At 32.6% G+C, this 25285-nt stretch overlaps 1 protein-coding gene across 2 annotated transcripts in view; it reads right to left on the bottom strand.

Annotated features, from left to right (window-relative positions):
• Positions 1–2976: 2976 nt before the first annotated feature.
• The window catches only part of AlaRS (alanine--tRNA ligase, cytoplasmic), a 99313-nt gene continuing 77004 nt past the window's right edge, over positions 2977–25285 (bottom strand). For both annotated transcript variants that reach the window (XM_075295615.1, XM_075295616.1), the window contains exon 3: positions 2977–5089. In XM_075295615.1, the coding sequence (XP_075151730.1) occupies positions 3184–5089 (1906 nt within the window). In that variant the 3' untranslated portion in view covers positions 2977–3183. The remainder of the gene's footprint in view (positions 5090–25285) is intronic.

Genomic DNA, 25285 nt, shown 5'->3' with positions numbered 1-25285 from the left:
TGAAAATAATACCTAAGCGGTATTAATATTTATATCATAAAGGTATTGATGTATAAACAGTGCGGTATTACCAAATACCAAACCGGTATTGGGTTTAATACAAACCCGGTATTTATGAATACATGTTAGTTTAATAAAACACACGCAACATAGAATTTTTTCTTTAATGTATTTAATATATAAAATACATACATATACCTCATTATTTTCTAAAACTTATTCTCTAAATTCTATTTCCCATCGCAGGCACTGCATGCCTCAAGTTGTTTGCTGTGAGATTTGGAAATCTTTTGTATGTCTCTTACGCATCTAATGAGAGAAGAATGCCGATTTAACAAAAATTAATAATGCTAAAACATTTTAAACTTACAATGCTTTAGAAATTTAGTTTACTCGTCGTCACGTTTTACCAAGAAATATTGTAATTTACTCACCTACTTACTTTATGTGAAGAAAATAAACTACCAAGGCGATCAATTAGTTTTTAGCAAATGCGACATATCATATGTTATGGGGATGTGATAGTTAATACCATAATAACACCGGATGTAAATGATTTGAGATGAAGTGGTGTCAAAATTGAAAGGTAACGTGAACCAATCCATTAATTCCAAACGGTAGTGGCCACGTACCGCCTTTTTTCTACCAGTGCACCATGCGTCAATCCGTGCGTTGATGGCAGGGTTGATTTGTTTCTGTTTGCAGCAGACTATTCGAGCTTTTGATTTCAAAGAGAAATTTCAACTGTTCAATCATCGGACGCATTGAACTCATTGTATATAATTCAACCTTTTAAGGTAGGTACTATGTTCGGTTTCCGCAGCGAAATCTCATACAAAACCAAAAATGCGAAAAACTACCGAAATATTTTTTCATTTGTGGTACTTTGTTTTTTTCGAGTTGAAAAACTGACGAAAAGCGCACAGTCCCTAATTAGATCGTGTTAAATCCTTCCATATGTTGAGATTAGTTAGTTTCAAAACATGGCGCCATTTGCAACGTGAATTAAGAAATAATTTATTTATTCAAATGATTTGTGTGAAATTACAATACAAATGTGGTTCGCATTGTTATTTAAAAATGCAATAAGATCGATTGACAAAATAAAAATAACTTGGAGTGGTATTTTCGTAATAAAGCCACCATCTAGCGGCTCCCTACTACATAATAGAATAGAAATAATGAACATAACATGAAATTTATAGAAAAGTGTTAACAAAATAAAGTTCTATTTAGTGAATTTCATTTTACAATCGTTTCTTTTTACTGGGTATAGGGATAATAAACACAAATGCTGGCCGTGCATCGTAATTATAAAGAAGGCAGTGCGATTGATGTTGCAGTACTATGGTAGCTACGAATGGAATCACAAGAATAAATTGCTATGTTCCAAAAATAAAATGCAAAAATTAATTGTGCATATATCTTGCATTTTATCGATTCAAAACACTGATTGAATTTTATAACGTGATTGAAATAGTTATAAAATTATACATTGGGAGAGTATAACAAGAAACATTCTTCAGTAAACCAGCCACTTTGCATCTCAATGTATTAATTTCAGTCAACGAAGAGTTCCTGGTATAGAACACTAACATCCCTTTGTGACGAATTATCTTGCGAAATATAAGTCGGGAACAGTGACTTTTGCTTAGGAACTACCCTTGAACGTGAGTTATAGGCTTATGTTGATTGAACAAAAAGTTTCACTTTGACTATAGCTATTGTATGGTGTACGTGTTTTAACTGGTCACCCCATGATGTTGTTCCCCCCGAGGTAACAACATTGGCAAATGAAATGGCGTTATTATCCTTTGGGGGAACCGTGGTGGTGACCACTGGATTTGAAATTGCTAGTGAGGCGGCAACAGCATGGGCATAAGTACACTCTTGTCCGCTGGTATTGCAATGCGATTGTGTAGATATTGTGGACACCAACGAATTAAGTTCGTAAAAGTTAGCATAACACCGGAATTATATGTTTGTTAGATGGGCGTTACAAATTGACGGTATCCATTTGGAAAAGCTGAAGAAGACGACAATGTACCACATGTCGTTAAAGCTGTTGCCGAATGTGGTAAGACACCAGGAGTAGAGCGGCTAGCGTTATATTCTTAACAATTATTAGTGTCCAGTGATGTGTGAGGTTTGGTTGCAAAACAATTTAAAAACAGGTAGAAAAAACTTTTCAAAACAATTATCATGAATGCGTGTGTGTAAACAATTTAATCAGCTGCTGCGTATACATATGTAATAATTTTATGAAGTTTGGCGATGTTGTCAATTAAATTTCGGAGAAATAAACGCGAAAAATTTCCAAAATGGCTGTTTTCTTCCTTCGAAATCTATTGTCAACACTCTCATTTTTCAACGCGAAAGAATGATTTAGGGACTTTTTTTCGTGCCAATAAACATAGTACCTACCTTTAAAGCCAAATTAAAAAATCACTCATATGCAGATGAAAAAGTGCCTTCTACGGTGTGCAGACAAACTACAGCGCTGCAAATTGACATGACGTCTATACATTTTCTTGGTCTATGTATGTATATGTAATCATATTGTAACATTTTGCAATGTTGTCAATAACATTTCGAAGAAATAAACGCAAAAAAGTGCCAAAATTGCTGTTTTTTGCCTTCAAATATATTGTTAACACTATAATTTTTCAACGCGAAAGATTGATTGAGGGGGACTTTTTCCGCACCAACAAACAGAGTACCGGTCTTACGGTATGTACTATGTTCGCTTTTCAAGTTGAAATTTTCGCGGTTACTTTATTAAAACAGTTCAATATAAAGCAGATAAATTAACTCAATTGATGCGCAGTTTCTTGTTCATGTAAATTTCGGCAAGACATTATGGGAATAGGTTTGTTTCCATTTATAATTTTGATTATTTCAGGAAAAGTAATAAAACGCGAAGAATTCGCATTGGGTCACGAAATATGATTACACAAATTGAAAAAAACGGTATGATTTGTTGAGAAAAATATATGTTTAACCCAAAATTATATTCCCTTTTATTTTAAATAAAGCGTAGAGCAATATGTAGTTTATAAATAATTGATTAATAATTATATAGAAATATAATGAAGCAATTTTCTGGTAACGAGAATATTCACTATATAATGAAGTTCGACATAGACATGGTGTAGTACATAGATAATATCATAGTAAAAATTACTATTGCAACTTAGTTTTTGCAAACTCTTCAGCTAAATTAAGTACTTCTTGAACATTGTTGTAATTTGTTCCAGATGCTTGTGCAGATTCAGGCTTTCCTCCACCTTTTCCATTTATGGCGACAGATAATTGTTGAACCCATTCATTGGCTTTTAACCCTTTTTCAATCGCGCTTTTCGGAACAGATGAGAGACAAAAAATTTTTTTGGACTCATCATCTACCGAGATAAACATGGCAGATGTTTCAGGGCTAAGTATACGTACTTGTTTAAGTGCAGCGTCCAAAGCCTTGGTGTTGTTGTATGACTGTAATTGTTCCACTAAAAATTTTGCATTCGGTTTAGAAGTGCAGATTTCTTTAGCTCTTTCTACAACTTTAACAGAAACGAGTGCTTTAATTGCACGTTCTTTGTCATCCAATTTTTTTTTAAGAATTTTCAACTGGCTTCTCATTTCGTCTTTTCTTACATGTTGAATCGTTGCACGAGCAATTTCTTCATTTAATTCAACAATTTGTTTAACGGCCATTTTTGAGTGTTTTCCTTCTAAATCATTCTCAATAGCATTGTTGAGCTTTTGGATTTCAGTATGGAATAAATTTGCCTTATTAATAGCTTTTATAGCTTCAGGCCCCGTAAGTGCAATAATACGACGAATACCTTTTGAAATGGCTTCTTCGCTACAAATCACAAAATCGACAATATGACCAGATTGTTGCAAATGAGTACCACCACAAAATTCAACTGATGTTTTTTCTCCGGCGTCACTATCTGGATTATTTTCTAGTTCTTCCACAGGAACGCCGAATGAAATGACTCTAACCGGATCTGGATAAACTTCGTCAAATACGGACCGCAAACCCCGTATAGTTTTCGCAATTTGTAATTTAGATTCTTTAGCGTAAATTGGAACATTCTTGTAAATAATATCTTTTGTTAATTGTTCAGTTTTGGCTATCTGTTCGATTGTCATTCCCGATTTGCTACTGAAATCGAATCGTAATTTTTCTGGTACTACTAATGAACCTTTCTGGTCGGTATCTTTACCAAGCACTTGTAATAAACTGTGATTAAGAGCGTGCGTAGCAGAATGGTTCTTCATTGTTAGAGAACGCCGTTTTGTGTCGATAAGCAAATTCATTTTATCACCAACCGACAAATTTCCTTCGACAGTACCAATATGAAGAATATACCCACCGCGATTATAAACAAGGTCTACAATAAATTCGTTTTCTTCATCACTGTATTTTGTCATAATACCTTGATCATAGATTTGTCCACCACTTTCCGCATAGAAGTTAGTTTTATCTAAAACAATTCCTACTTTTTGTCCGGAACTTGCGGACTCAACATATTCGTTGTTGAACCTAATAGCTGCAATTGTTCCTGTGCATGGACTAAATGAGTACTCGGACTCTGGTTCGGTGGATAAACTTTCATATTTGTATTTGAAGCTATCGTCGGTAATTGCTACTCCTCTTTCCTTTAGTTGTGAAATAGCATGTACATCAAGATTTATTTCATCAACTTTGTTTACCCCTCTTCCCTGAGAAAGGATATACGAATTGAGTTTAGCGGCCTCATAAGCTTCCATATCAATTTCATATCCTCTTTCCTCAGCCATTAGTTGTGTTAAATCTATTGGAAAGCCGTATGTGTCATAGAGGCGCCAAGCGATATCACCAGGAATAACTTTATCGTTTCCTAATTTTGAAATTGTTCTGTTGAATAGATTTCTGCCTCTAGACAATGTTTTCAAAAATTGCTGTTCTTCTTCATTTATGATGTCGATTATATGTTGTGGGTCTCTTTTAACCTCTGGAAATGCATCGCCCAGCAATTCAATGACAGTGAAAACAAGCGAAGCGACGAATCCAGGTTTGGCATTTAATTTCTCTGTAGCATATCTAAAATGAAAATAGGAAATAATAGAATTGTTTATTTTTTGTTGAAACTGGTTACAATTAAATAAAAAAATTTAATCAGAACCATAAGTTGTTGATCTTTAGATATTAATTACAAAAATTGTTTTGCAGTCTTTTTGAAATTTTGCAAAAGTCCACTTTCAAGCTGTCAATGCAAAATTTGTAAAAGTCGCCCAAAAGGCATTTTTGAGACAATCTGGCAAACCACGTAATATACAAGGCCAAAGATAATTTAGAAGAAGATGCAGTCTTGTCATAGCAAAACTGAAGCACCAGAGGACTCTGCCAACAAAATATCATAAAGTTTGCGTCGACGTGTCTCTCAAATGTACTGCCGTTTGCGTCGGAAAATATCATAACATTTGTGTTTTTCATAAATTTCTGAATAAAACCCCAGCAGTACCAAAACGATTGTAGAAAATTAAAATAAAACGTATGTGTATTTTAAAGCAAATATTCATTATGGTTTTATGTGAATATTGTCGTTTAAATTTATTCTTGGGCAGAGCTGCTTTGGAAAAAATTGACAAATAAAACAATTTTTTTCTCATAGCCCTCTACACCTTGACATTTGTCTTCTCTTGATAAGAGCACAATGCTTAATCTTGTTATACTCAATTATCTTTGACAAGGCAGAGAGAATACAAACACAAGAGAAAGAAACTGTGAAACGAAACTGCGTCAGTAGGTGGCAGCCATGAAGAAAATTTCTCTAATATCATGCAGTTTTTGTCGGCGCTTCTCTCAAATATCATACAGTTTGCGTTGGCGTCACCCACCTCAGAGGATTTAAAACCTACTCTGTAGTAACAAATGTTCTTTTTTATAAATGTTTTCATTCCATTAAATTTTTTGGCAGACAATTTGAAATTAAAACTGCCGATGCATTTATAAACAATTTATCAAAACAGCGCTTCGATCTATACGGTTGACATTTGTTGTTTTTGTAGAAGAGAAAATTTCGTCCTCTTGTGTTTTCATTCTCTCTGTACAAGGACGAAAAGTGCAACAGAGACTACATACATGCTCATAGAATTTTATACATAATTTTACTAATATTAAAATTTAAGTTTAAATACAAGATTGAATCTTTTAGCATTATACACATACATTGGTATTACTGTATATATATACACAGCAAAAAAATTTGGAAGTTCTTTCAAAGGCATAACTTTAAAAGCACTTCCAGAAGATGCACTCCCAATAATGTTCTTTATTTTAACTACCCAGGAAGTTCTTTTAATTCAATTTTTTATATCTGGTTTTCTCATACTTTTAATGGGTAATTTTAACTTTTCTTGTTTCAAATAGGTTTAAAACACAGTAAAAATTCATAAAATAGTACAAATCATTTAAATTTTGGCGAAAAAAGTGCTAAGTACAATCTGAAAAAATTGTGCATTTTTGAAAATATTTGAGGTCAAACGTTTCCAACTAGCGTTAGAATCCCTTAAAAATTATAAAAAATTATAAAAATTTTTTATTTGACAAAATATCACAGAATTTTTTAATTTTCATCCAAAACATTGAATTCGGATCACACCTCAAGAAGTGATGCAAATTTAGCGCAACGGCTGTTGAAATGGAGGACTTCCGTCCTATGACAAGCCCATGTTAAATTCATCGCTTCTGCGTCAATTTTGCACCACTTCTGGATCCAAAAAGAACATTTTCATTACTTTTTTGGCGACGCTTTTTTTGCTGGGTATCAATGTAAAAGATCCCATCCCGATAGCCTCAAGTATTTTCAAAAATTCACAATTTTTTCAGATTGGATTTAGTATTTTTTTCGACAAAATTTAAATGATTTGTACCATTTTATGAATTCTTACTCTGTTTTTAACCTTTTTGAAACAAAAAAGTTGAAATTTCCCAATAAAAATATGAAAAAACCAAGTTGTAAAAAATAAAGTTAAAGTAGCGCCTTTGGAAGAACTTCCAATTTTTTTTGCTGGGTACCAATGCGAGAATAAAAACACCATTAGTATATAACAATGTTCGTATGCAGTGTCTTGCAATCTTAAACCAATCGACATCGTAATAACGGTCGGTAAACAAAAAAACGAGTGTGGCACTTAAGTGTGATTGTACTCAACAACAACAATTACCAGCAGATGGCATTAGCTCAAGAGAATTGAAAGAGTACCAAATAAGAAAATACCAAACTGCTGAGATATGGGTAACCAATTTGTGTGATGTGGTGTTTTCGAGAGACCAATACTCATACTAACAAACACCGACAGTCGTCGGTTGCATTGGATATTTGTGGTTGAAAAATTTTTACCAATTGGTGTTTTAAGATTGCAAATATTGGTGTTTACTAAATACACTGGTCGGTTGCGGTAGATCGCAGCCGTTCTCTGACGTATATGTATATGTATATGTATATGTATATGTATATGTATATGTATATGTATATGTATATGTATATGTATATGTATATGTATATGTATATGTATATGTATATGTATATGTATATGTATATGTATATGTATATGTATATGTATATGTATATGTATATGTATATGTATATGTATATGTATATGTATATGTATATGTATATGTATATGTATATGTATATGTATATGTATATGTATATGTATATGTATATGTATATGTATATGTATATGTATATGTATATGTATATGTATATGTATATGTATATGTATATGTATATGTATATGTATATGTATATGTATATGTATATGTATATGTATATGTATATGTATATGTATATGTATATGTATATGTATATGTATATGTATATGTATATGTATATGTATATGTATATGTATATGTATATGTATATGTATATGTATATGTATATGTATATGTATATGTATATGTATATGTATATGTATATGTATATGTATATGTATATGTATATGTATATGTATATGTATATGTATATGTATATGTATATGTATATGTATATGTATATGTATATGTATATGTATATGTATATGTATATGTATATGTATATGTATATGTATATGTATATGTATATGTATATGTATATGTATATGTATATGTATATGTATATGTATATGTATATGTATATGTATATGTATATGTATATGTATATGTATATGCATATGTATATGCATATACATATGTATATGTATATTGTTTAAGTTCAAATGCCGTTTTATTAGTTTGGTTCAATCATATAATCGTTTTTAAGTGTAATCCCGCCGTTAGGATTTGTCTACACCTTCTCTGCCTTTCGGTACGAAAATAAGGACATTTTCTAACGTCAAATGTCATCAACCCCCGCCTTTCGGCATCCAAGCTTTTTGTCATTCTCTTTGAGACTCTCTCGCTTCTACGAAGGTAAATATTGTTTGACGAACAATAATTTATTAAATAAAGCCCATACATTTTGGTTCAAATTCTAAACCAGTGCCTTTTTATTTCTTTTCTACTTTTATGCCACGCATTCATTGGTCCATTCGAGCCGAATATTAATTGGAAAGAATTAATTCGCTCTTTTTATTTCTTCCTCGAAGGCAAAGGCTACGCCAATCAACAACAACAAACGATCGACGATCGCCATCCTCTACGAGGCATTTTCAATTTATTACACAGATATTTTTATTATCAACAACCAAGGTATGTACTTTCAGTGATAATTAAAAAGTGAGCATATCCTTCGGTGTAAATATAAATAAAACAGAAATAAACACTCTCCTACGGTCGCTTTACAACTCGTATTTTATATCGGTTGTACATTAAATCTCTACGAGAAAAAATTAAATTATCCGTCGGTCTTTAATACCCGGTTACATTGTCATTAAAGTGTTGAAAAGTGCGTTTAATTCCACTTTGTTTTCGTCCAAATATTCTACGTCAAAGTTGAATTCAATTTCGCTGTATTTCTCCATTTGATTACATTCATATTGTTGTGTTTTTTCTTTTGGTTTTTTGATGCCGATCGAAGGCATAGAAAAAACCAAAACAATTGCATTGGTTGTAAGCATTGGTTTGCCAATAGGCATAAATAGTAAAGTGTTATACAGTTGCCGTTCAACTTGCTATACACACGTACGCACACAGGTGTTACATCCAACATACGTTCGAACTGCATACACGTTGGTTTATTAGCGTGGGTCGCTTACGGCGCAAAATTATAAAAATAATTTTTTGCAAGTTCAATTGAGAAAAGTATTTATTGTTGATTCCTACGGATATCGGTCGTTTACTATTATCGTTCGTGTTACGTGGTAGTGTACCCTACGGTCGGTCGATATAAACAATAAAATAACAGTAGGGCTGTTTTCTTTTAGCACTGGATGCAACATTTGTATGTGCTATCCAGAACATCGTTGCACTGGTGTTCTATCCAGAACATCTCATCAGTGCAAATCGCGCCGGTGTTGTCAGGTTGTATTTTGATAAAGTGGCGCTTTTTCGATTTACAATAGCAATTTATTGTGACTAATTTATCGAAAAACATGAAATCCAAAGTGGTACAGTGTCGTAAATAATCGCAGCAGTAAATATTTATTACTATTTCAACATTTCATACATTAAAAATGTAAGATTTCACTTCTTTTCTGTGATTATTTTTAAACAGCTGATGACAGTGTTGCATATTTATGGAGATGTCCTGGATAAACGAGTACTCTGTTTTCTTTTAGTCCTTCGCGGCTTAGGGTATCCAGTGCTAAAAGAAAACAGCCCTAGTATTTATTATATATTATATTATCGTAATACTGACATATTTGAGTTTCCACGAAACTTTTTTATTTTTTATATTATTGTTGTTGTTGGACCTTACTGTTTCGTAGTGTGCATCTTACAGTCCGTGCACCCTACAATCGGTCAAGTTGACATTTTACAATTTAAAGTTCACGACTTTTCATTGTCTTGTAATTTTTCCATTTGGCAAGTGATATTCACGATACACTTGCACAAATTTTGTGTATCTACGTACACTGGGAGAAATTTTGGATAGTATATACACTGAGAGAAACTCTCTCGTAATATATAGTTTTCAATTTTTTCGATAATTCGCCACGCAAAAATTATTCTTTGTATTCTACGATACACTGAAAATATTTTTTGTATTCACGATACACTTGCAAAAATCTTTTGGAACACAGGGTACACTGGAAAAATATTGTAATATTTTCCAAAGAAAGATTTTGCATATATTTCGCCACGCGAAAAAGGGTTTCTTGTATTTACGATACACTGGAAGAAACTTTACGTGTTTTCATACACTTGGAGAAATTTTTCGCCAATTTTTACAAAAAGTTGAAATACTTATAATTTACCTTACAGAGCTAATTTTAGCTGGTATTTCCAATACACTGTGAGGAAATTGGTGTATCGACGATACACTGTAAAAAATTGGTTGTACTCCGTACACTGTGAGAAATTTTCTGATCTCATTTTTTGTGTTTTTGTGGTAATTACGTTACCTTGTTCACATTTGTGGTACTTTCGGTACACTGCGAAAAATATTGTGTGTTGACGATACACATTTCGCATACACTGGAAAAAACTGCATTTTCATTTGTTCGACGACAAATCGAAGTAGCGTTTGGATCGATTTATACTCTTTTCGAGAGTTTTGGGCATCACGTGTCAATTTTTTCGCCCTTTAAGTTTGACAGTACTTGGTCATAATGACTACTACACCACTGACTGCTTTCACAAGAGCAACTGACGCAGTAGTCCGATTTGAAACGAAGTTTCACAGTTTGCGAGACGATGATTTAACCGCCTATAGACTAGAATGTCATGGTTCCGAGGCTAAGTCGTTGTGGGAAAAAGTTAAGAGCTTATTCGACGAATGTCTTGACTTTGTGTCCACACAGAGCAACGCAACCGAGACAGTCGCCGCTGCTGACAGCAAATATGACGTGGCTTATAATTTTTATCTGAATGTCATGGAGTCAATTCAACGTAAATTGGAGGCACTACGTGCACCATCTAAGCATTCTGTTAAATCACCTCGGTTGGAGGACCAAACATCACTTTTGAATGTTTCCCATAGGTCCGATGAGTCACGCGGCTCTTCTATCAGCTCTAGGGGAGACAATAGTTCCTCCCACAGTCTCAATCTGCCGTCTTGTGATATAGATGTTTTTGACGGCGATTTTCTCAATTGGCCGACATTTAGAGATTTCTTCACAGCGGTATACATTAACAATAGCCGACTTAGCGATATTGAGAAATTGTGTCATTTGCTCAAGAAGACCGGTGGTGAAGCTCGCGAGGTTGTTTCGAAATTTCCGCTCACGCATAGAAGCTTCGCTCTTGCGTGGAAGGCACTAAGGGGTACTTATGATAATACCCGCCTATTGGTGAATCACCAACTCAAATTATTATTCGATTTACCAGTCTTGGAGTCTGAGACCAGTTCAGGACTGAAGAAACTACAACGTGGTATCTCGACATGCATTTCGACAATGTCCATCTACGATGTGGCCACTGACGATTGGGATCCCATCCTCGTCTTTTTATGCCTTCAGAGGTTGCCGAAATGTACTGTTACACTTTGGGAACAGAGTATTAAGGACAAGTCTGCTTTGTCTTCTTGGTCAGATTTGGACTTCTTTCTCACGGAAAGAATCCAGACATTGACATGCCTTCGCGATATCCGCGGCATTGACGCCAGGCCTCCGGCCAACAAAAGAATTCGCTCGCATTTCACGAATGCGAAAACGACTCGTTCCCCAACAAGTACGCCTCCTTCCTCCCAATCCTCTCCTGACAGATTATGCGTTCTCTGTCGAGGACAGCAATCTTTCAGTTCTTGAGAGGATGAATATTATTAGGCGCAATCAGTGCTGCATGAATTGTCTGTCCCGCAGACATGTTGCAGCTAATTGCCCCAGCGCATATGATTGCGGTAAATGTGGAAGAAGACACCACACTCTTCTGCACAGGGATATATCAAATGATCCCATAACTGCTCCGGTCGTTTCCGCACCGCTTATACGAGATACCGGGGTAGCATCAGTGGATACCGATCAGCCTTCTACATCGACTGGCATTGTGTCAGGGACGTCGAGTAGACAGGTATTCCATACTTCGCGTACTGGAAATGTATTATTAGGAACTGCAATGGTGAATATCGTTCACCAGGGTATCACGTATTCTGCTAGGGCCTTAATAGATCCCGCTTCGGAATCATCCTTTATTACGGAAGGATTGCGGAACCGACTTGGGCACGTCTTCGACTTCGGCTACAATTTCTGGAGTGAATCAAAGTGTTTCGATCACGTCGAGAGAACTTTATTCACTTTGCATTGGTACCCCACTAGATGAGTCGCTCCTACTGGAGACTACAGCGTACGTTCTTCCGAACATTTCCGGCAACCTGCCATCTTTTTCTTTAGATCGTGACATTGTGTCTAGTACGCCAAATCTACGTTTGGCCGACCCCAATTTATTTGTTTGTCGTCCTGTTGACCTTCTATTGGGTGCGGATCTTTATCCGAAAATGTTATTGCACGGTACTCGAACGAATATTTTGGGATCGCTACTAGCGCAAAACACAGTCTTCGGCTTGGTTGTCACGGGTCCTATCCCTTCCTCGAATATTTCTGTCTACACGACTACTGTGGACCTCTCCAAGGAAAATGGTCTTCACGAGACACTTCTCCGCACTTTGGGAACTAGAAGAGCTTCCCCGACGACCTCTCTTATCTAATTTAGATAAGTTTTGCGAGGAAAATTATAAGACGACATCCCGACGGTATTCTGAGTGAAGATACTCTTCCTCTTGAAACTTATTTCTTCGGACAAATCGGAAACCAAGGACGGCCTGGCTAACACAATTTCTTCGAAATTAGGCATCCCTCTTGTGAAAACCATGAATTAATACGATTCACCACGACTTTGTCCGGGGGTATATACAGTTATTCCATATGAGGCCAGTTTAGGTTACGCCTACGAATGAAAATTTGTTATCTGCCTTGTCGCCGGTCATCCACCGATAAAAAGACAATTTGACTTCGATTGGTTTTCACTGCCTTGAATGACATTTTTACACGTCGGTCCGACTCAACAATCAGACTTGTTTCTCCTCGTTTTGAGGTGGAGGTTGTATAAATTCGTGTACAATTGCGATATCACACAGATGTATCACCATATATATGTTGAACCGTCCTAGACATTTCTGCATTGAATACAGTTAAGATATTCTTTGCAAATATTATCCGGAACTTTTAGTTACAGTTACTTGGACAACTTTGGCATTTGGCTGACGACACGGAGAATGGGTTTCCTCTTTATGTACAAGTCCTACGGAAGTGCATGTACGTTGACGACGTATTGACGGGGTACCATAATTTGAATAATGCGTCTGGTTCAAGGGGCAATATACACCATAATTCTGAGCTGTCTTCTCACATAGAGCGCGACGCTATTTTACCACTACTGGTTTTGACAATGGGATTATGTGGAATGCTTTACAGGTCACGCCTTGATGATAACCCACGGTTATATTTACAAAACTGTCTGCTTTTCTACGAAAGCGGTAACTTTACATGCTACTTTTGATTTGTCCACGACATTCTCGACGAGAACTATTACTCCCCACTACGTGGAAATTATGTCGTCTTCGCGATGTTCATCCGGGTACTAACGGTCGTCGTTTGTTCAAATGGATTACATCCTTGTCTTTTAGGGAGTTAACATAGGTCTATCTGTCGCGTTATGCTCGCGTCCTCCCTAGTTTTTGTTACGTGAAAAATCTTTGGGTTGATGGCCGCGTTCGAATCGCAATAGATCGGACTACAAGTTGTAAGGCGACCTACGGTTTCTGGTCACCCTGACCATTATGTTAATTTGGTTTTCCGTTCCGAAATCTTTCTATATTTTCATAGATAGAAAACATAGCAAAGATGGCTGCTACCCTTCCAGAGTCTGAGGACGACGTCCCCATGTTGGATGAGGAACGGGAGATTAATTCTAGCATCGCACCCCTTGCCGATGAACATACCATCAGTACGACTACTGATTCTGCCATTCTGGCCGACAATGTTGCAACAGCAACCAATAAAAAACCGTTGACGACGGCTTCTGGGGTTCCTCCAGGAGAATTGTTTGTGGCTTCGCCACCCCATATCACACTTGGGTGTAAGGTAGTCTTCAACTGCCTTCTGACTTTACGAGTCCTCGACACCCGGCTCTTCCGAGTCAAATTTTTTAAAATGTTAATAACAACGATCGGTCTTGACGAGTCCATTTACGATCGCGTGCTTAACGAGCACATTTGTAAATAATAATATGTTTTGGAAAAAATGAAACATGAATTGGAAACCATAACAAGAGAAAAAAAAAGAATTGAACTAAAATAAAATGCTCATTTTTGTTAACTAAAATGTACATTCTGTATACTTTCACTATTTCCTTATTGAACATGTAAATATTATTTAACTTATTCTTAAATTTTGCAACATGGCTGGATGTTGCAAGGCGGGCGGCAATGTTTAAGTTCAAATGCCGTTTTATTAGTTTGGTTCAATCATATAATCGTTTTTAAGTGTAATCCCGCCGTTAGGATTTGTCTACAACTTCTCTGCCTTTCGGTACGAAAATAAGGACATTTTCTAACGTCAAATGTCATCAACCCCCGCCTTGCGGCATCCAAGCTTTTTGTCATTCACTTTTGAGACACTCTCGCTTCTACGAAGGTAAATATTGTTTGACGAACAATAATTGATTAAATAAAGCCCAAATATTTTGGTTCAACTTCTAAACCAGTGCCTTTTTATTTCTTTTCTACTTTTATGCCACGCATTCATATATGTATATGTACATGTACATGTACATGTACTTGTATATGTATATGTATATGTACATGTACATGTATATGTATATGTACATGTACATGTACATGTACATGTACATGTACATGTACATGTACATGTACATGTACATGTACATGTACATATACATGTACATGTACATGTATATGTATATGTACATGTACATGTACATGTACATGTACATGTACATATACATGTACATGTACATGTATATGTATATGTACATGTATATGTATATGTATATGTACATGTACATGTATATGTATGTATATGTATATGTATATGTATATGTATATGTATATGTATATGTATATGTATATGTATATGTATATGTATATGTATATGTATATGTATATGCATATGTATATGTATATGTATATGTATATGTATATGTATATGTATATGTATATGTATATGTATATGTATATGTATATGTATATGTATATGTATATGTATATGTATATGTATATGTATATGTATATGTATATGTATATGTATATGTATATGTATATGTATATGTATATGTATATGTATATGTATATGTATATGTATATGTATATGTATATGTATATGTATATGTATATGTATATGTATATGTATATGTATATGTATATGTATATGTATATGTATATGTATATGTATATGTATATGTATATGTATATGTATATGTATATGTATATGTATATGTATATGTATATGTATATGTATATGTATATGTATATGTATATGTATATGTATATGTATATGTATATGTATATGTATATGTATATGTATATGTATATGTATATGTATATGTATATGTATATGTATATGTATATGTATATGTATATGTATATGTATATGTATATGTATATGTATATGTATATGTATATGTATATGTATATGTATATGTATATGTATATGTATATGTATATGTATATGTATATGTATATGTATATGTATATGTATATGTATATGTATATGTATATGTATATGTATATGTATATGTATATGTATATGTATATGTATATGTATATGTATATGTATATGTATATGTATATGTATATGTATATGTATATGTATATGTATATGTATATGTATATGTATATGTATATGTATATGTATATGTATATGTATATGTATATGTATATGTATATGTATATGTATATGTATATGTATATGTATATGTATATGTATATGTATATGTATATGTATATGTATATGTATATGTATATGTATATGTATATGTATATGTATATGTATATGTATATGTATATGTATATGTATATGTATATGTATATGTATATGTATATGTATATGTATATGTATATGTATATGTATATGTATATGTATATGTATATGTATATGTATATGTATATGTATATGTATATGTATATGTATATGTATATGTATATGTATATGTATATGTATATGTATATGTATATGTATATGTATATGTATATGTATATGTATATGTATATGTATATGTATATGTATATGTATATGTATATGTATATGTATATGTATATGTATATGTATATGTATATGTATATGTATATGTATATGTATATGTATATGTATATGTATATGTATATGTATATGTATATGTATATGTATATGTATATGTATATGTATATGTATATGTATATGTATATGTATATGTATATGTATATGTATATGTATATGTATATGTATATGTATATGTATATGTATATGTATATGTATATGTATATGTATATGTATATGTATATGTATATGTATATGTATATGTATATGTATATGTATATGTATATGTATATGTATATGTATATGTATATGTATATGTATATGTATATGTATATGTATATGTATATGTATATGTATATGTATATGTATATGTATATGTATATGTATATGTATATGTATATGTATATGTATATGTATATGTATATGTATATGTATATGTATATGTATATGTATATGTATATGTATATGTATATGTATATGTATATGTATATGTATATGTATATGTATATGTATATGTATATGTATATGTATATGTATATGTATATGTATATGTATATGTATATGTATATGTATATGTATATGTATATGTATATGTATATGTATATGTATATGTATATGTATATGTATATGTATATGTATATGTATATGTATATGTATATGTATATGTATATGTATATGTATATGTATATGTATATGTATATGTATATGTATATGTATATGTATATGTATATGTATATGTATATGTATATGTATATGTATATGTATATGTATATGTATATGTATATGTATATGTATATGTATATGTATATGTATATGTATATGTATATGTATATGTATATGTATATGTATATGTATATGTATATGTATATGTATATGTATATGTATATGTATATGTATATGTATATGTATATGTATATGTATATGTATATGTATATGTATATGTATATGTATATGTATATGTATATGTATATGTATATGTATATGTATATGTATATGTATATGTATATGTATATGTATATGTATATGTATATGTATATGTATATGTATATGTATATGTATATGTATATGTATATGTATATGTATATGTATATGTATATGTATATGTATATGTATATGTATATGTATATGTATATGTATATGTATATGTATATGTATATGTATATGTATATGTATATGTATATGTATATGTATATGTATATGTATATGTATATGTATATGTATATGTATATGTATATGTATATGTATATGTATATGTATATGTATATGTATATGTATATGTATATGTATATGTATATGTATATGTATATGTATATGTATATGTATATGTATATGTATATGTATATGTATATGTATATGTATATGTATATGTATATGTATATGTATATGTATATGTATATGTATATGTATATGTATATGTATATGTATATGTATATGTATATGTATATGTATATGTATATGTATATGTATATGTATATGTATATGTATATGTATATGTATATGTATATGTATATGTATATGTATATGTATATGTATATGTATATGTATATGTATATGTATATGTATATGTATATGTATATGTATATGTATATGTATATGTATATGTATATGTATATGTATATGTATATGTATATGTATATGTATATGTATATGTATATGTATATGTATATGTATATGTATATGTATATACCCAGCAAAAAATTTGGAAGTTCTTCCAAAGACACAACTTTAAAAACACTTCCAAAAGATGCACTCCCAATGATGTTCATTATTTTAACTACTCAGGAAGTTCTTTTAATTCAATTTTTTATAACTTGGTTTTTTCATACTTTTAATAGGTAATTTTAACTTTTTTTGTTTCCAATAGGTTAAAAACAGAGTAAGAATTCATAAAATGGTACAAATCATTTAAATTTTGTAGAAAAAAATGCTAAATCCAATCTGAAAAAATTGTGAATTTTTGAAAATATTTGAGGTCAAACGTTTCCGACAATCGTTAGAATCCATAAAAAATTATAAAAATTATTTATTTGACAAAATATCACAGAATTTGTTATTTTACACCCAAAACATTGAATTCGGATCACACCTAAAGAAGTGATGCAAATTCAGTGCAACGGCTGTTGAAATGGAGGACTTCCATCCTATGACAAGCCCATGTTAAATTCATCGCTTCTGCGTCAATTTTGCACCACTTCCGGATCCAAAAAGAATATTTTCATTACTTTTTTGGCGACGCTTTTTTTGCTGGGTACATATGTATATGTACATGTATACGTATATGTATTGCACCATTTTGTCGGGTCCAAATAACAGGTTGGCTGATAAGTCCCCGGTCTAACACATAGATGGCGTCGCTAGTATTAAATGCATATTATTTTTATATAGTACCAACCTTCAAATGATTCGTGTCAAAATTTGATCTGTAAGTCAATTAGTTTGTGAGATAGAGCGTCTTTTGTGAAGCAACTTTTGTTATTGTGAAAAAAATGGAAAAAAAGGAATTTCGTGTTTTGATAAAATACTGTTTTCTGAAGGGAAAAAATACGGTGGAAGCAAAAACTTAAACTTGATAATGAGTTTCCGGACTCTGCCCCTGGGAAATCAACAATAATTGATTGGTATGCAAAATTCAAGCGTGGTGAAATGAGCACGGAGGACGGTGAACGCAGTGGACGCCCGAAAGAGGTGGTTACCGATGAAAACAGCAAAAAAATCCACAAAATGACTTTGAGTGTAGACTGTAAAATGAAATTGATCGAGATAGGAGAGGCCTTAAAGATATCAAAGGAACGTGTTGGTCATATCATTCATCAATATTTGGATATGCGGAAGCTCTGTGCAAAATGGGTGCCGCGCGAGCTCACATTTGACCAAATCCAACAACGTGTTGATGATTCTAAGCGGTGTTTGCAGCTGTTACGGCCCCATATGTAGAAGAAAAAAGTGTTGTTCCACCAAGACAACGCACCGTGCCACAAGTCATTAAGAACGATGGCAAAAATTCATGAATTGGGCTTCGAATTGCTTCCCCACCCACCGTATTCTCCAGATCTGGCCCCCAGCGACTTTTTCTTGTTCTCAGACCTCAAAAGGATGCTCGCAGGGAAAAAATTTTGCTGCAATGAAGAGGTGATCGCCGAAACTGTTATAATCGTTGTATCGCTCTTGAAGGGAACTATGTTGAATAATAAAAACGAATTTTGACAAAAAAATGTGTTTTTCTTTGTTAGACCGGGGACTTATCAGTCAACCTGTTAAGAAGTACTTTCGTATTAGGCACCACATTATTTCCCCATGTTCTGGTTTACGAATTCGCAAAACGCAAAATTTTAATTTTTCAATAACTTCTGAAACATTCCATTTTTTACCAAGAAATTTCTTCTGATTAAATTCCTTATCCTTAAAAATAGTGTGTAAACATTTCGTGTTATAAATAATTGTAGTTCGGAAAATAAAGTAAGTGACAAATTTGCGTTTTGCGAATTCGTAAACCCGAACAGGGGAGATTATGTTATCATAAGTTTACATAAGTATGATACCTAATACGAAAGTACTTTTTATTTGGACCCGACAAAATGGAGGAGAAACGCTACAGAGGAAATAGGCTACAGTTTTGTATTAAGGCTGTCAGGATGGAGTGGTCCACGTCATGGTCTGGGGATGATTGTTGGCTAATGGGAAAGGTCTAGTGGATCGAATTAATGGTATAATGGATAGTTGGGTGTACAAAAACATTATCGAAAATGTTATGTAACCATATGCTGAATGGGAAATGTCGTCACGTGGACCGTTTCAACAAGTTAACGAACCAAACAAACGAAAAACACACTTCAAAGCTTGTAAAAACGTGGTTTCCGCATTACAATATTAATGTTATGTAGGGGTTTCCCCAATCACCGCGTCTTAATCCGATCGAAATCCTTTGACCAATTGTGGATAAAAATATTTATCGAAATAATGTAAAAAATAGTGACAATTTTTTCATGCGGCTGCAGAGTGCATTTAAATAGAGACATACCTTGACAATTCACCATGGTTTTGTTTATTTGCAGTGCACGGACGAAAAAGACAGTTTTTCATATGTTTGGGTGTAAAAATTATATGTTTGGAACTCAAATTTTTAATTGCAAGCATATAATGTTATAAACTAGCATAATATGTTTGGGACATATATGTTAATATGTTAGAACATATTATGTTTGGGACATAAAATGTTTGTAAATAGAATATGCTTGGATGCAAACATATATTAATTTAGAAATAGACTATAAACATATATGTGTTTAGAAAGAGAGACATAAAGCTTATGCTGGAAGTAAAATAATGAAAGTAACCAATTGGTGCCTTAAAAATATATACACAAAGGAAATTCCATTAAAGATTGGAAAAATACTATGTGTGAATGTAAACAAGTATATATTTGTTTGGAGTAAACATATATATGTTGTGATATAAGACCGCCAAAAATTGTATATGCTTAAGTAAAAAGGTTAAAATGAGTATTCGGAGAGAAAATTCATTCGGAACCAAGAGAAAAGACATTTAAAAAAAAGCATGAGTTTTGTTCATCATTTTCGCATTACGGGCACTTTTTTTTGTTTTGTCAAAACAAATCGGAACGTACACTGAAAAAACAGTGAACCCACCAGGAAGAAAACTTTCGGTTAATTTTAGAAAATTTTGAATATTTGTAGAAAATTTTAACTAAACAGTATTACAAATGTTGGCATCACGCCGATCTCATAAAAATAAATAAATATTTTTCGACAAATACAAGAAAATTTATTAGACATAACTAAGTTTTTTTCACTTGTTAAAGAAAATTTTGTAGTTTGAAGAAAAAACTTTGAGTTCAAAATTGCAAGAATGTCTTTAGTGACATACGAAGTTCACGATGGACGCATTTTTGGTAAAATTTACAAATTTAAAGAAATTCTGAACTATTTTGTGGAAGACCCGAATTTAGTTAATCTTTATGCTTCATTTGAGTATATTTTTTTTCTCGGGTTTTGTTAATTTAACTAACGTACACAAAAAAGTATTATAGTAAAGAAAACTTTCTCCAAACATAATATTTTTATGAACTAAAATAAAGTTAAATTGGCTTTAGTGAAATAGAGAGTTCACATTTTTTGAGTGTAGGACGAGTAAGTCAAAATATTCAAACAAAGGTAATTAAAGGAATCTTCATAAAAACTAACGAAAGGGCACTATACACTGAAAAATAGCATGCCCGGTCCCAAAGATTGTGTCTCTATTTTAAAAATTTTGGTATTGATTCCGAGCCAATGAAGCCGAGAATTCAAGTAAGGATACTTTTAAGACAGAATTCCTTTTAAATGTGGGTTTTGTGTATTTGATTCTATGAAGCAAATTTTATTTTTTCACTTTTTCAGCTTTTTTCATATGCTATAAAAAGTCCGTTAAAAACAAGACAGTAGAAATTGTGCTATGTTTCAAGTAGAAACGTCTTTAAAATAAAGTGTTACAAAACATGTCTTATTTTTTAACGATTTTTGCTTTGTAGTCAAGATGCAAAAAATGCAACAAATTTAAAGACAATTTTATTAGTTTTAAAGATTTTTTCTGAATTATTAAAGTCAAGTTGACCTTAGTTCAAAATTTTTTCTTTCATGTTATGATACCCATTTTCAAGTCAATTCACTTAATTATAAGGACAACATGACTTCATTGAAAAGTTTATCGACTTTTGAACATGGAAAAAACTTTATATTAGAGAAATGGGTCGTCTAAGCTAAGCAAAATTTTTATTCTTATTTTAAGGACATGAAATATTTGGCCACACGACAATATTTTTTTCAGTGTACTCTTTTTAAAGTTGTTACAGTAAAATGAAAACATTGGGAAACAGTGAAAAATTAAACAGTAAGATCTATAAAAACAAAGTTTAGTTCCTCTTTATTAATAAGTAGTCCAAGAGAAGTTGACGGGTACTTTCGAAACTAAAAGCGGACATTGAGTTTGAGTTTTGCCACTAAAATTATTTCTCATTTTAACGGCAAAACTCGCATCGGTAAAACCAGAATAACATTATAACTTTTTTAGGCAAATTTTATTATAACTTGGTGGGGAATGATCCAAAGCAACAATTGAATAATTATTATTAAAGAAAGCAAACAATTGTTCACACCTAAATAAATGTATGTGTTGGTTGTAAAATTATTGTTTCGAATTTAAATATAATGTGCTTTTGAATGGTTATCGTTAACTTTAGGATTCGATGGAAAAATATTTATATATTACTCGTCTTCACATTCTTCCTTTGTAAGAGTTTTTTGAATTTCTTCGAAAATTTCAAACTTGTGTACAAAACCCTTTTTTGTTACAAATTTTTTATTTTTGCAATAAAAAATAATATATGATTTGAAATCAGTCCATTTCGTTTATATCAAGCACTGTTCTTTTCTGAATTTAAGTCTTTTATAAGACACACTTTACAGTTTCGTAGTAAAAAGTTAATATAGTAGTATGTAATGTCGAACACCTTTTCGGGATATTCCGAACGTATTTGGAATATACGTAAAAAAATATATGTAAAAAAAAACATAAAAAAATGGTGTCGGTCGAAGCAGGGATCGAACCCAGGACCCTTGGAATGCAAGGCAGACGTTCCAACCACTGCTCCACGTCGCCAACAAATGTATGTTTAACAATGTTATGTTGTTAAACAATGTTATATTTGGATCGGCTCGTGGGCGTGTGAGGTTTCACAAAATATTGGGTATACGCTAGTATAGTATAGGATACTGTAGGAAGAACTATTTAATAAAAATCAATTTAAATTCGGTACGTTTGCATTTAAAACTCCAACGTTGACATAGATTTTAAATTTCAATTGTATTGAATAGAAAAATTTGTTTTCAATAAGTTCAATTTCTGTGCTTGATTGCTTTAAAAAAAAAAAAAAATACCAAAGAAGAAACAATCAAACTGGACTCATTATTAATAATATTAACAATAAAGCTTGTTGGTGAGTTAAAGTACGAAAACGGGATATATAAAATTATAAAATTGATATTTTTTTACAGTCTCGCATAACTTGGAAAATAACTTCATTAGCGACTGTGGGTTTGTATCCCGCAGCCGTAGCACTTTTGAGAAATTTTAAATCAATTAGTACGAGACTCCGTATATCAATCGTATGGGCGTATTGTTGCTGGTTACAAAAAGGAATTTCGAAAATCGTGACGAAAATTTGATTGAAGGAAATCTTCCTCTCGTCACAATTAATTTGTGTTACTAACTGCTGCGAGCGTCAAGCAAGACCTTATGTCCTAGTCCGCAAACCGGCTTATTTCATTGTCTAAAATTGGACCCCTAAATATAATATAATTGGAAATTTGGATGCTGGGTTTTATCTAGCTTAATTTATAGAAATTTCTTACTCCATTAGTCTTTAATATTCTAATTTTTTTATTTGAACCACGATATGAAGCGCTTGTCATCGTTGGATTATTATGTAAGTATTCATTTAATTTATTATCATTAGAAGAGAATTTTGTACACATCATTAAATATTTTATTAATTCACATATCATTATAATACTTAGTTTAACTACTCATTTATAAAACCTAGAGACATAATTATCTTGACCAACATTTATTTTGAATGGATTTAAAATTGTAATACAATCGATTTTATCATGAAGTTCTAAATTCCTTTTGTTTAGTTTTCTCGAAAGTGAATATGTGGAAGGATAGTTTTGTGGGCTGCCAAAAGTGTACGGTGGTCAGCAGTGGCAGGAAGGGTCTTAAGACTACTAGAGGAACGTTGAGTAACACCATAATTTTCCTCAAATAAGTAAAATAATTTCAGTTACGCGGCGACACCTTAGTTCTTTTATTTTTTTAGTTTAAGCAGTTCGTAGTCGGAAATGGTACGTTAAGTGTGGATGAAGATAAGATAAAAGCAATTCGCGATTTTCCCGTCCCTAAAACTATTAAACAAGTCAGACGGTTCATTGGAATGACAAGCTGGTATCGGCGTTTCATACACGATTTTTCTGCTATTGCATGTCCATTGACCGAGCTGTTGTCAAAGAAGACACGGTTTCAATGGAACCCGGATGCCCAAAAAGCTTTTGATGCTCTGAAAGAACGGCTGACTTCAGCCGTGCGATGCAAGCACAATAGGCTTAGGAGCGGTATTGGCACAGGAGAACGAAGAAGGTAATGAAAGGCCCATAGCCTACATGTCGCACAAATTAAATAAGAGCCAACGAAACTACTCGATAACAGAGCTGGAGTGTTTTTCGGTATTAATGGCAGTTAAGAAATTTAGGCCATACGTGGAAGGACATGAGTTCAAGATCATAACAGACCATGCAAGTCTTAAGTGGCTTATGTCACAAAAAGATTTAAGCGGTCGTTTAGCAAGGTGGTCCTTGAAGTTACAAGGTTTCGTATTCAAAATCGAGCACCGACGCGGCGTGCATAATGTTGTACCAGATGCATTATCTCGAGTATACGAGAGGGATAACGAAATCGAGGTTTCCGAATTACTATTGATTTAACTTCCAGAGAATTTCTGTCCAACGAGTACATAAAATTAGGACAAGAATACGAAAAAGCAGCATTGCCCGATTTTAAAGTCATAGATGGATATATATACAAACGTACGGGGTTTTCACAAGGTGTTACAGATGAATCGGATATCTGGAAACTGGTAATTCCTAGTAGGCTGAGAGAAACGGCAATTTATTCAGCACATAATATTCCGAAGTCGGGTCATGCAGGTATCGCAAGGACGATAGAGCGGATAAAACGATTCTTTTATTGGCCAGGGTTGGTAGCCGATGTAAAAAGATATGTTATGCAGTGTGAGCTTTGAAGAACGTCAAAAGCCCCTACAATGGGAATGAAACCGCCCATGGGTCGAATGACC

The sequence above is a fragment of the Haematobia irritans genome, chromosome 2, assembly GCF_050003625.1.
Source record: "Haematobia irritans isolate KBUSLIRL chromosome 2, ASM5000362v1, whole genome shotgun sequence".
NCBI lineage: Eukaryota > Metazoa > Arthropoda > Insecta > Diptera > Muscidae > Haematobia > Haematobia irritans.
The sequence above is the reverse complement of the archived record's forward strand: the minus strand, read 5'-3'. Positions and strand labels throughout refer to the sequence as shown.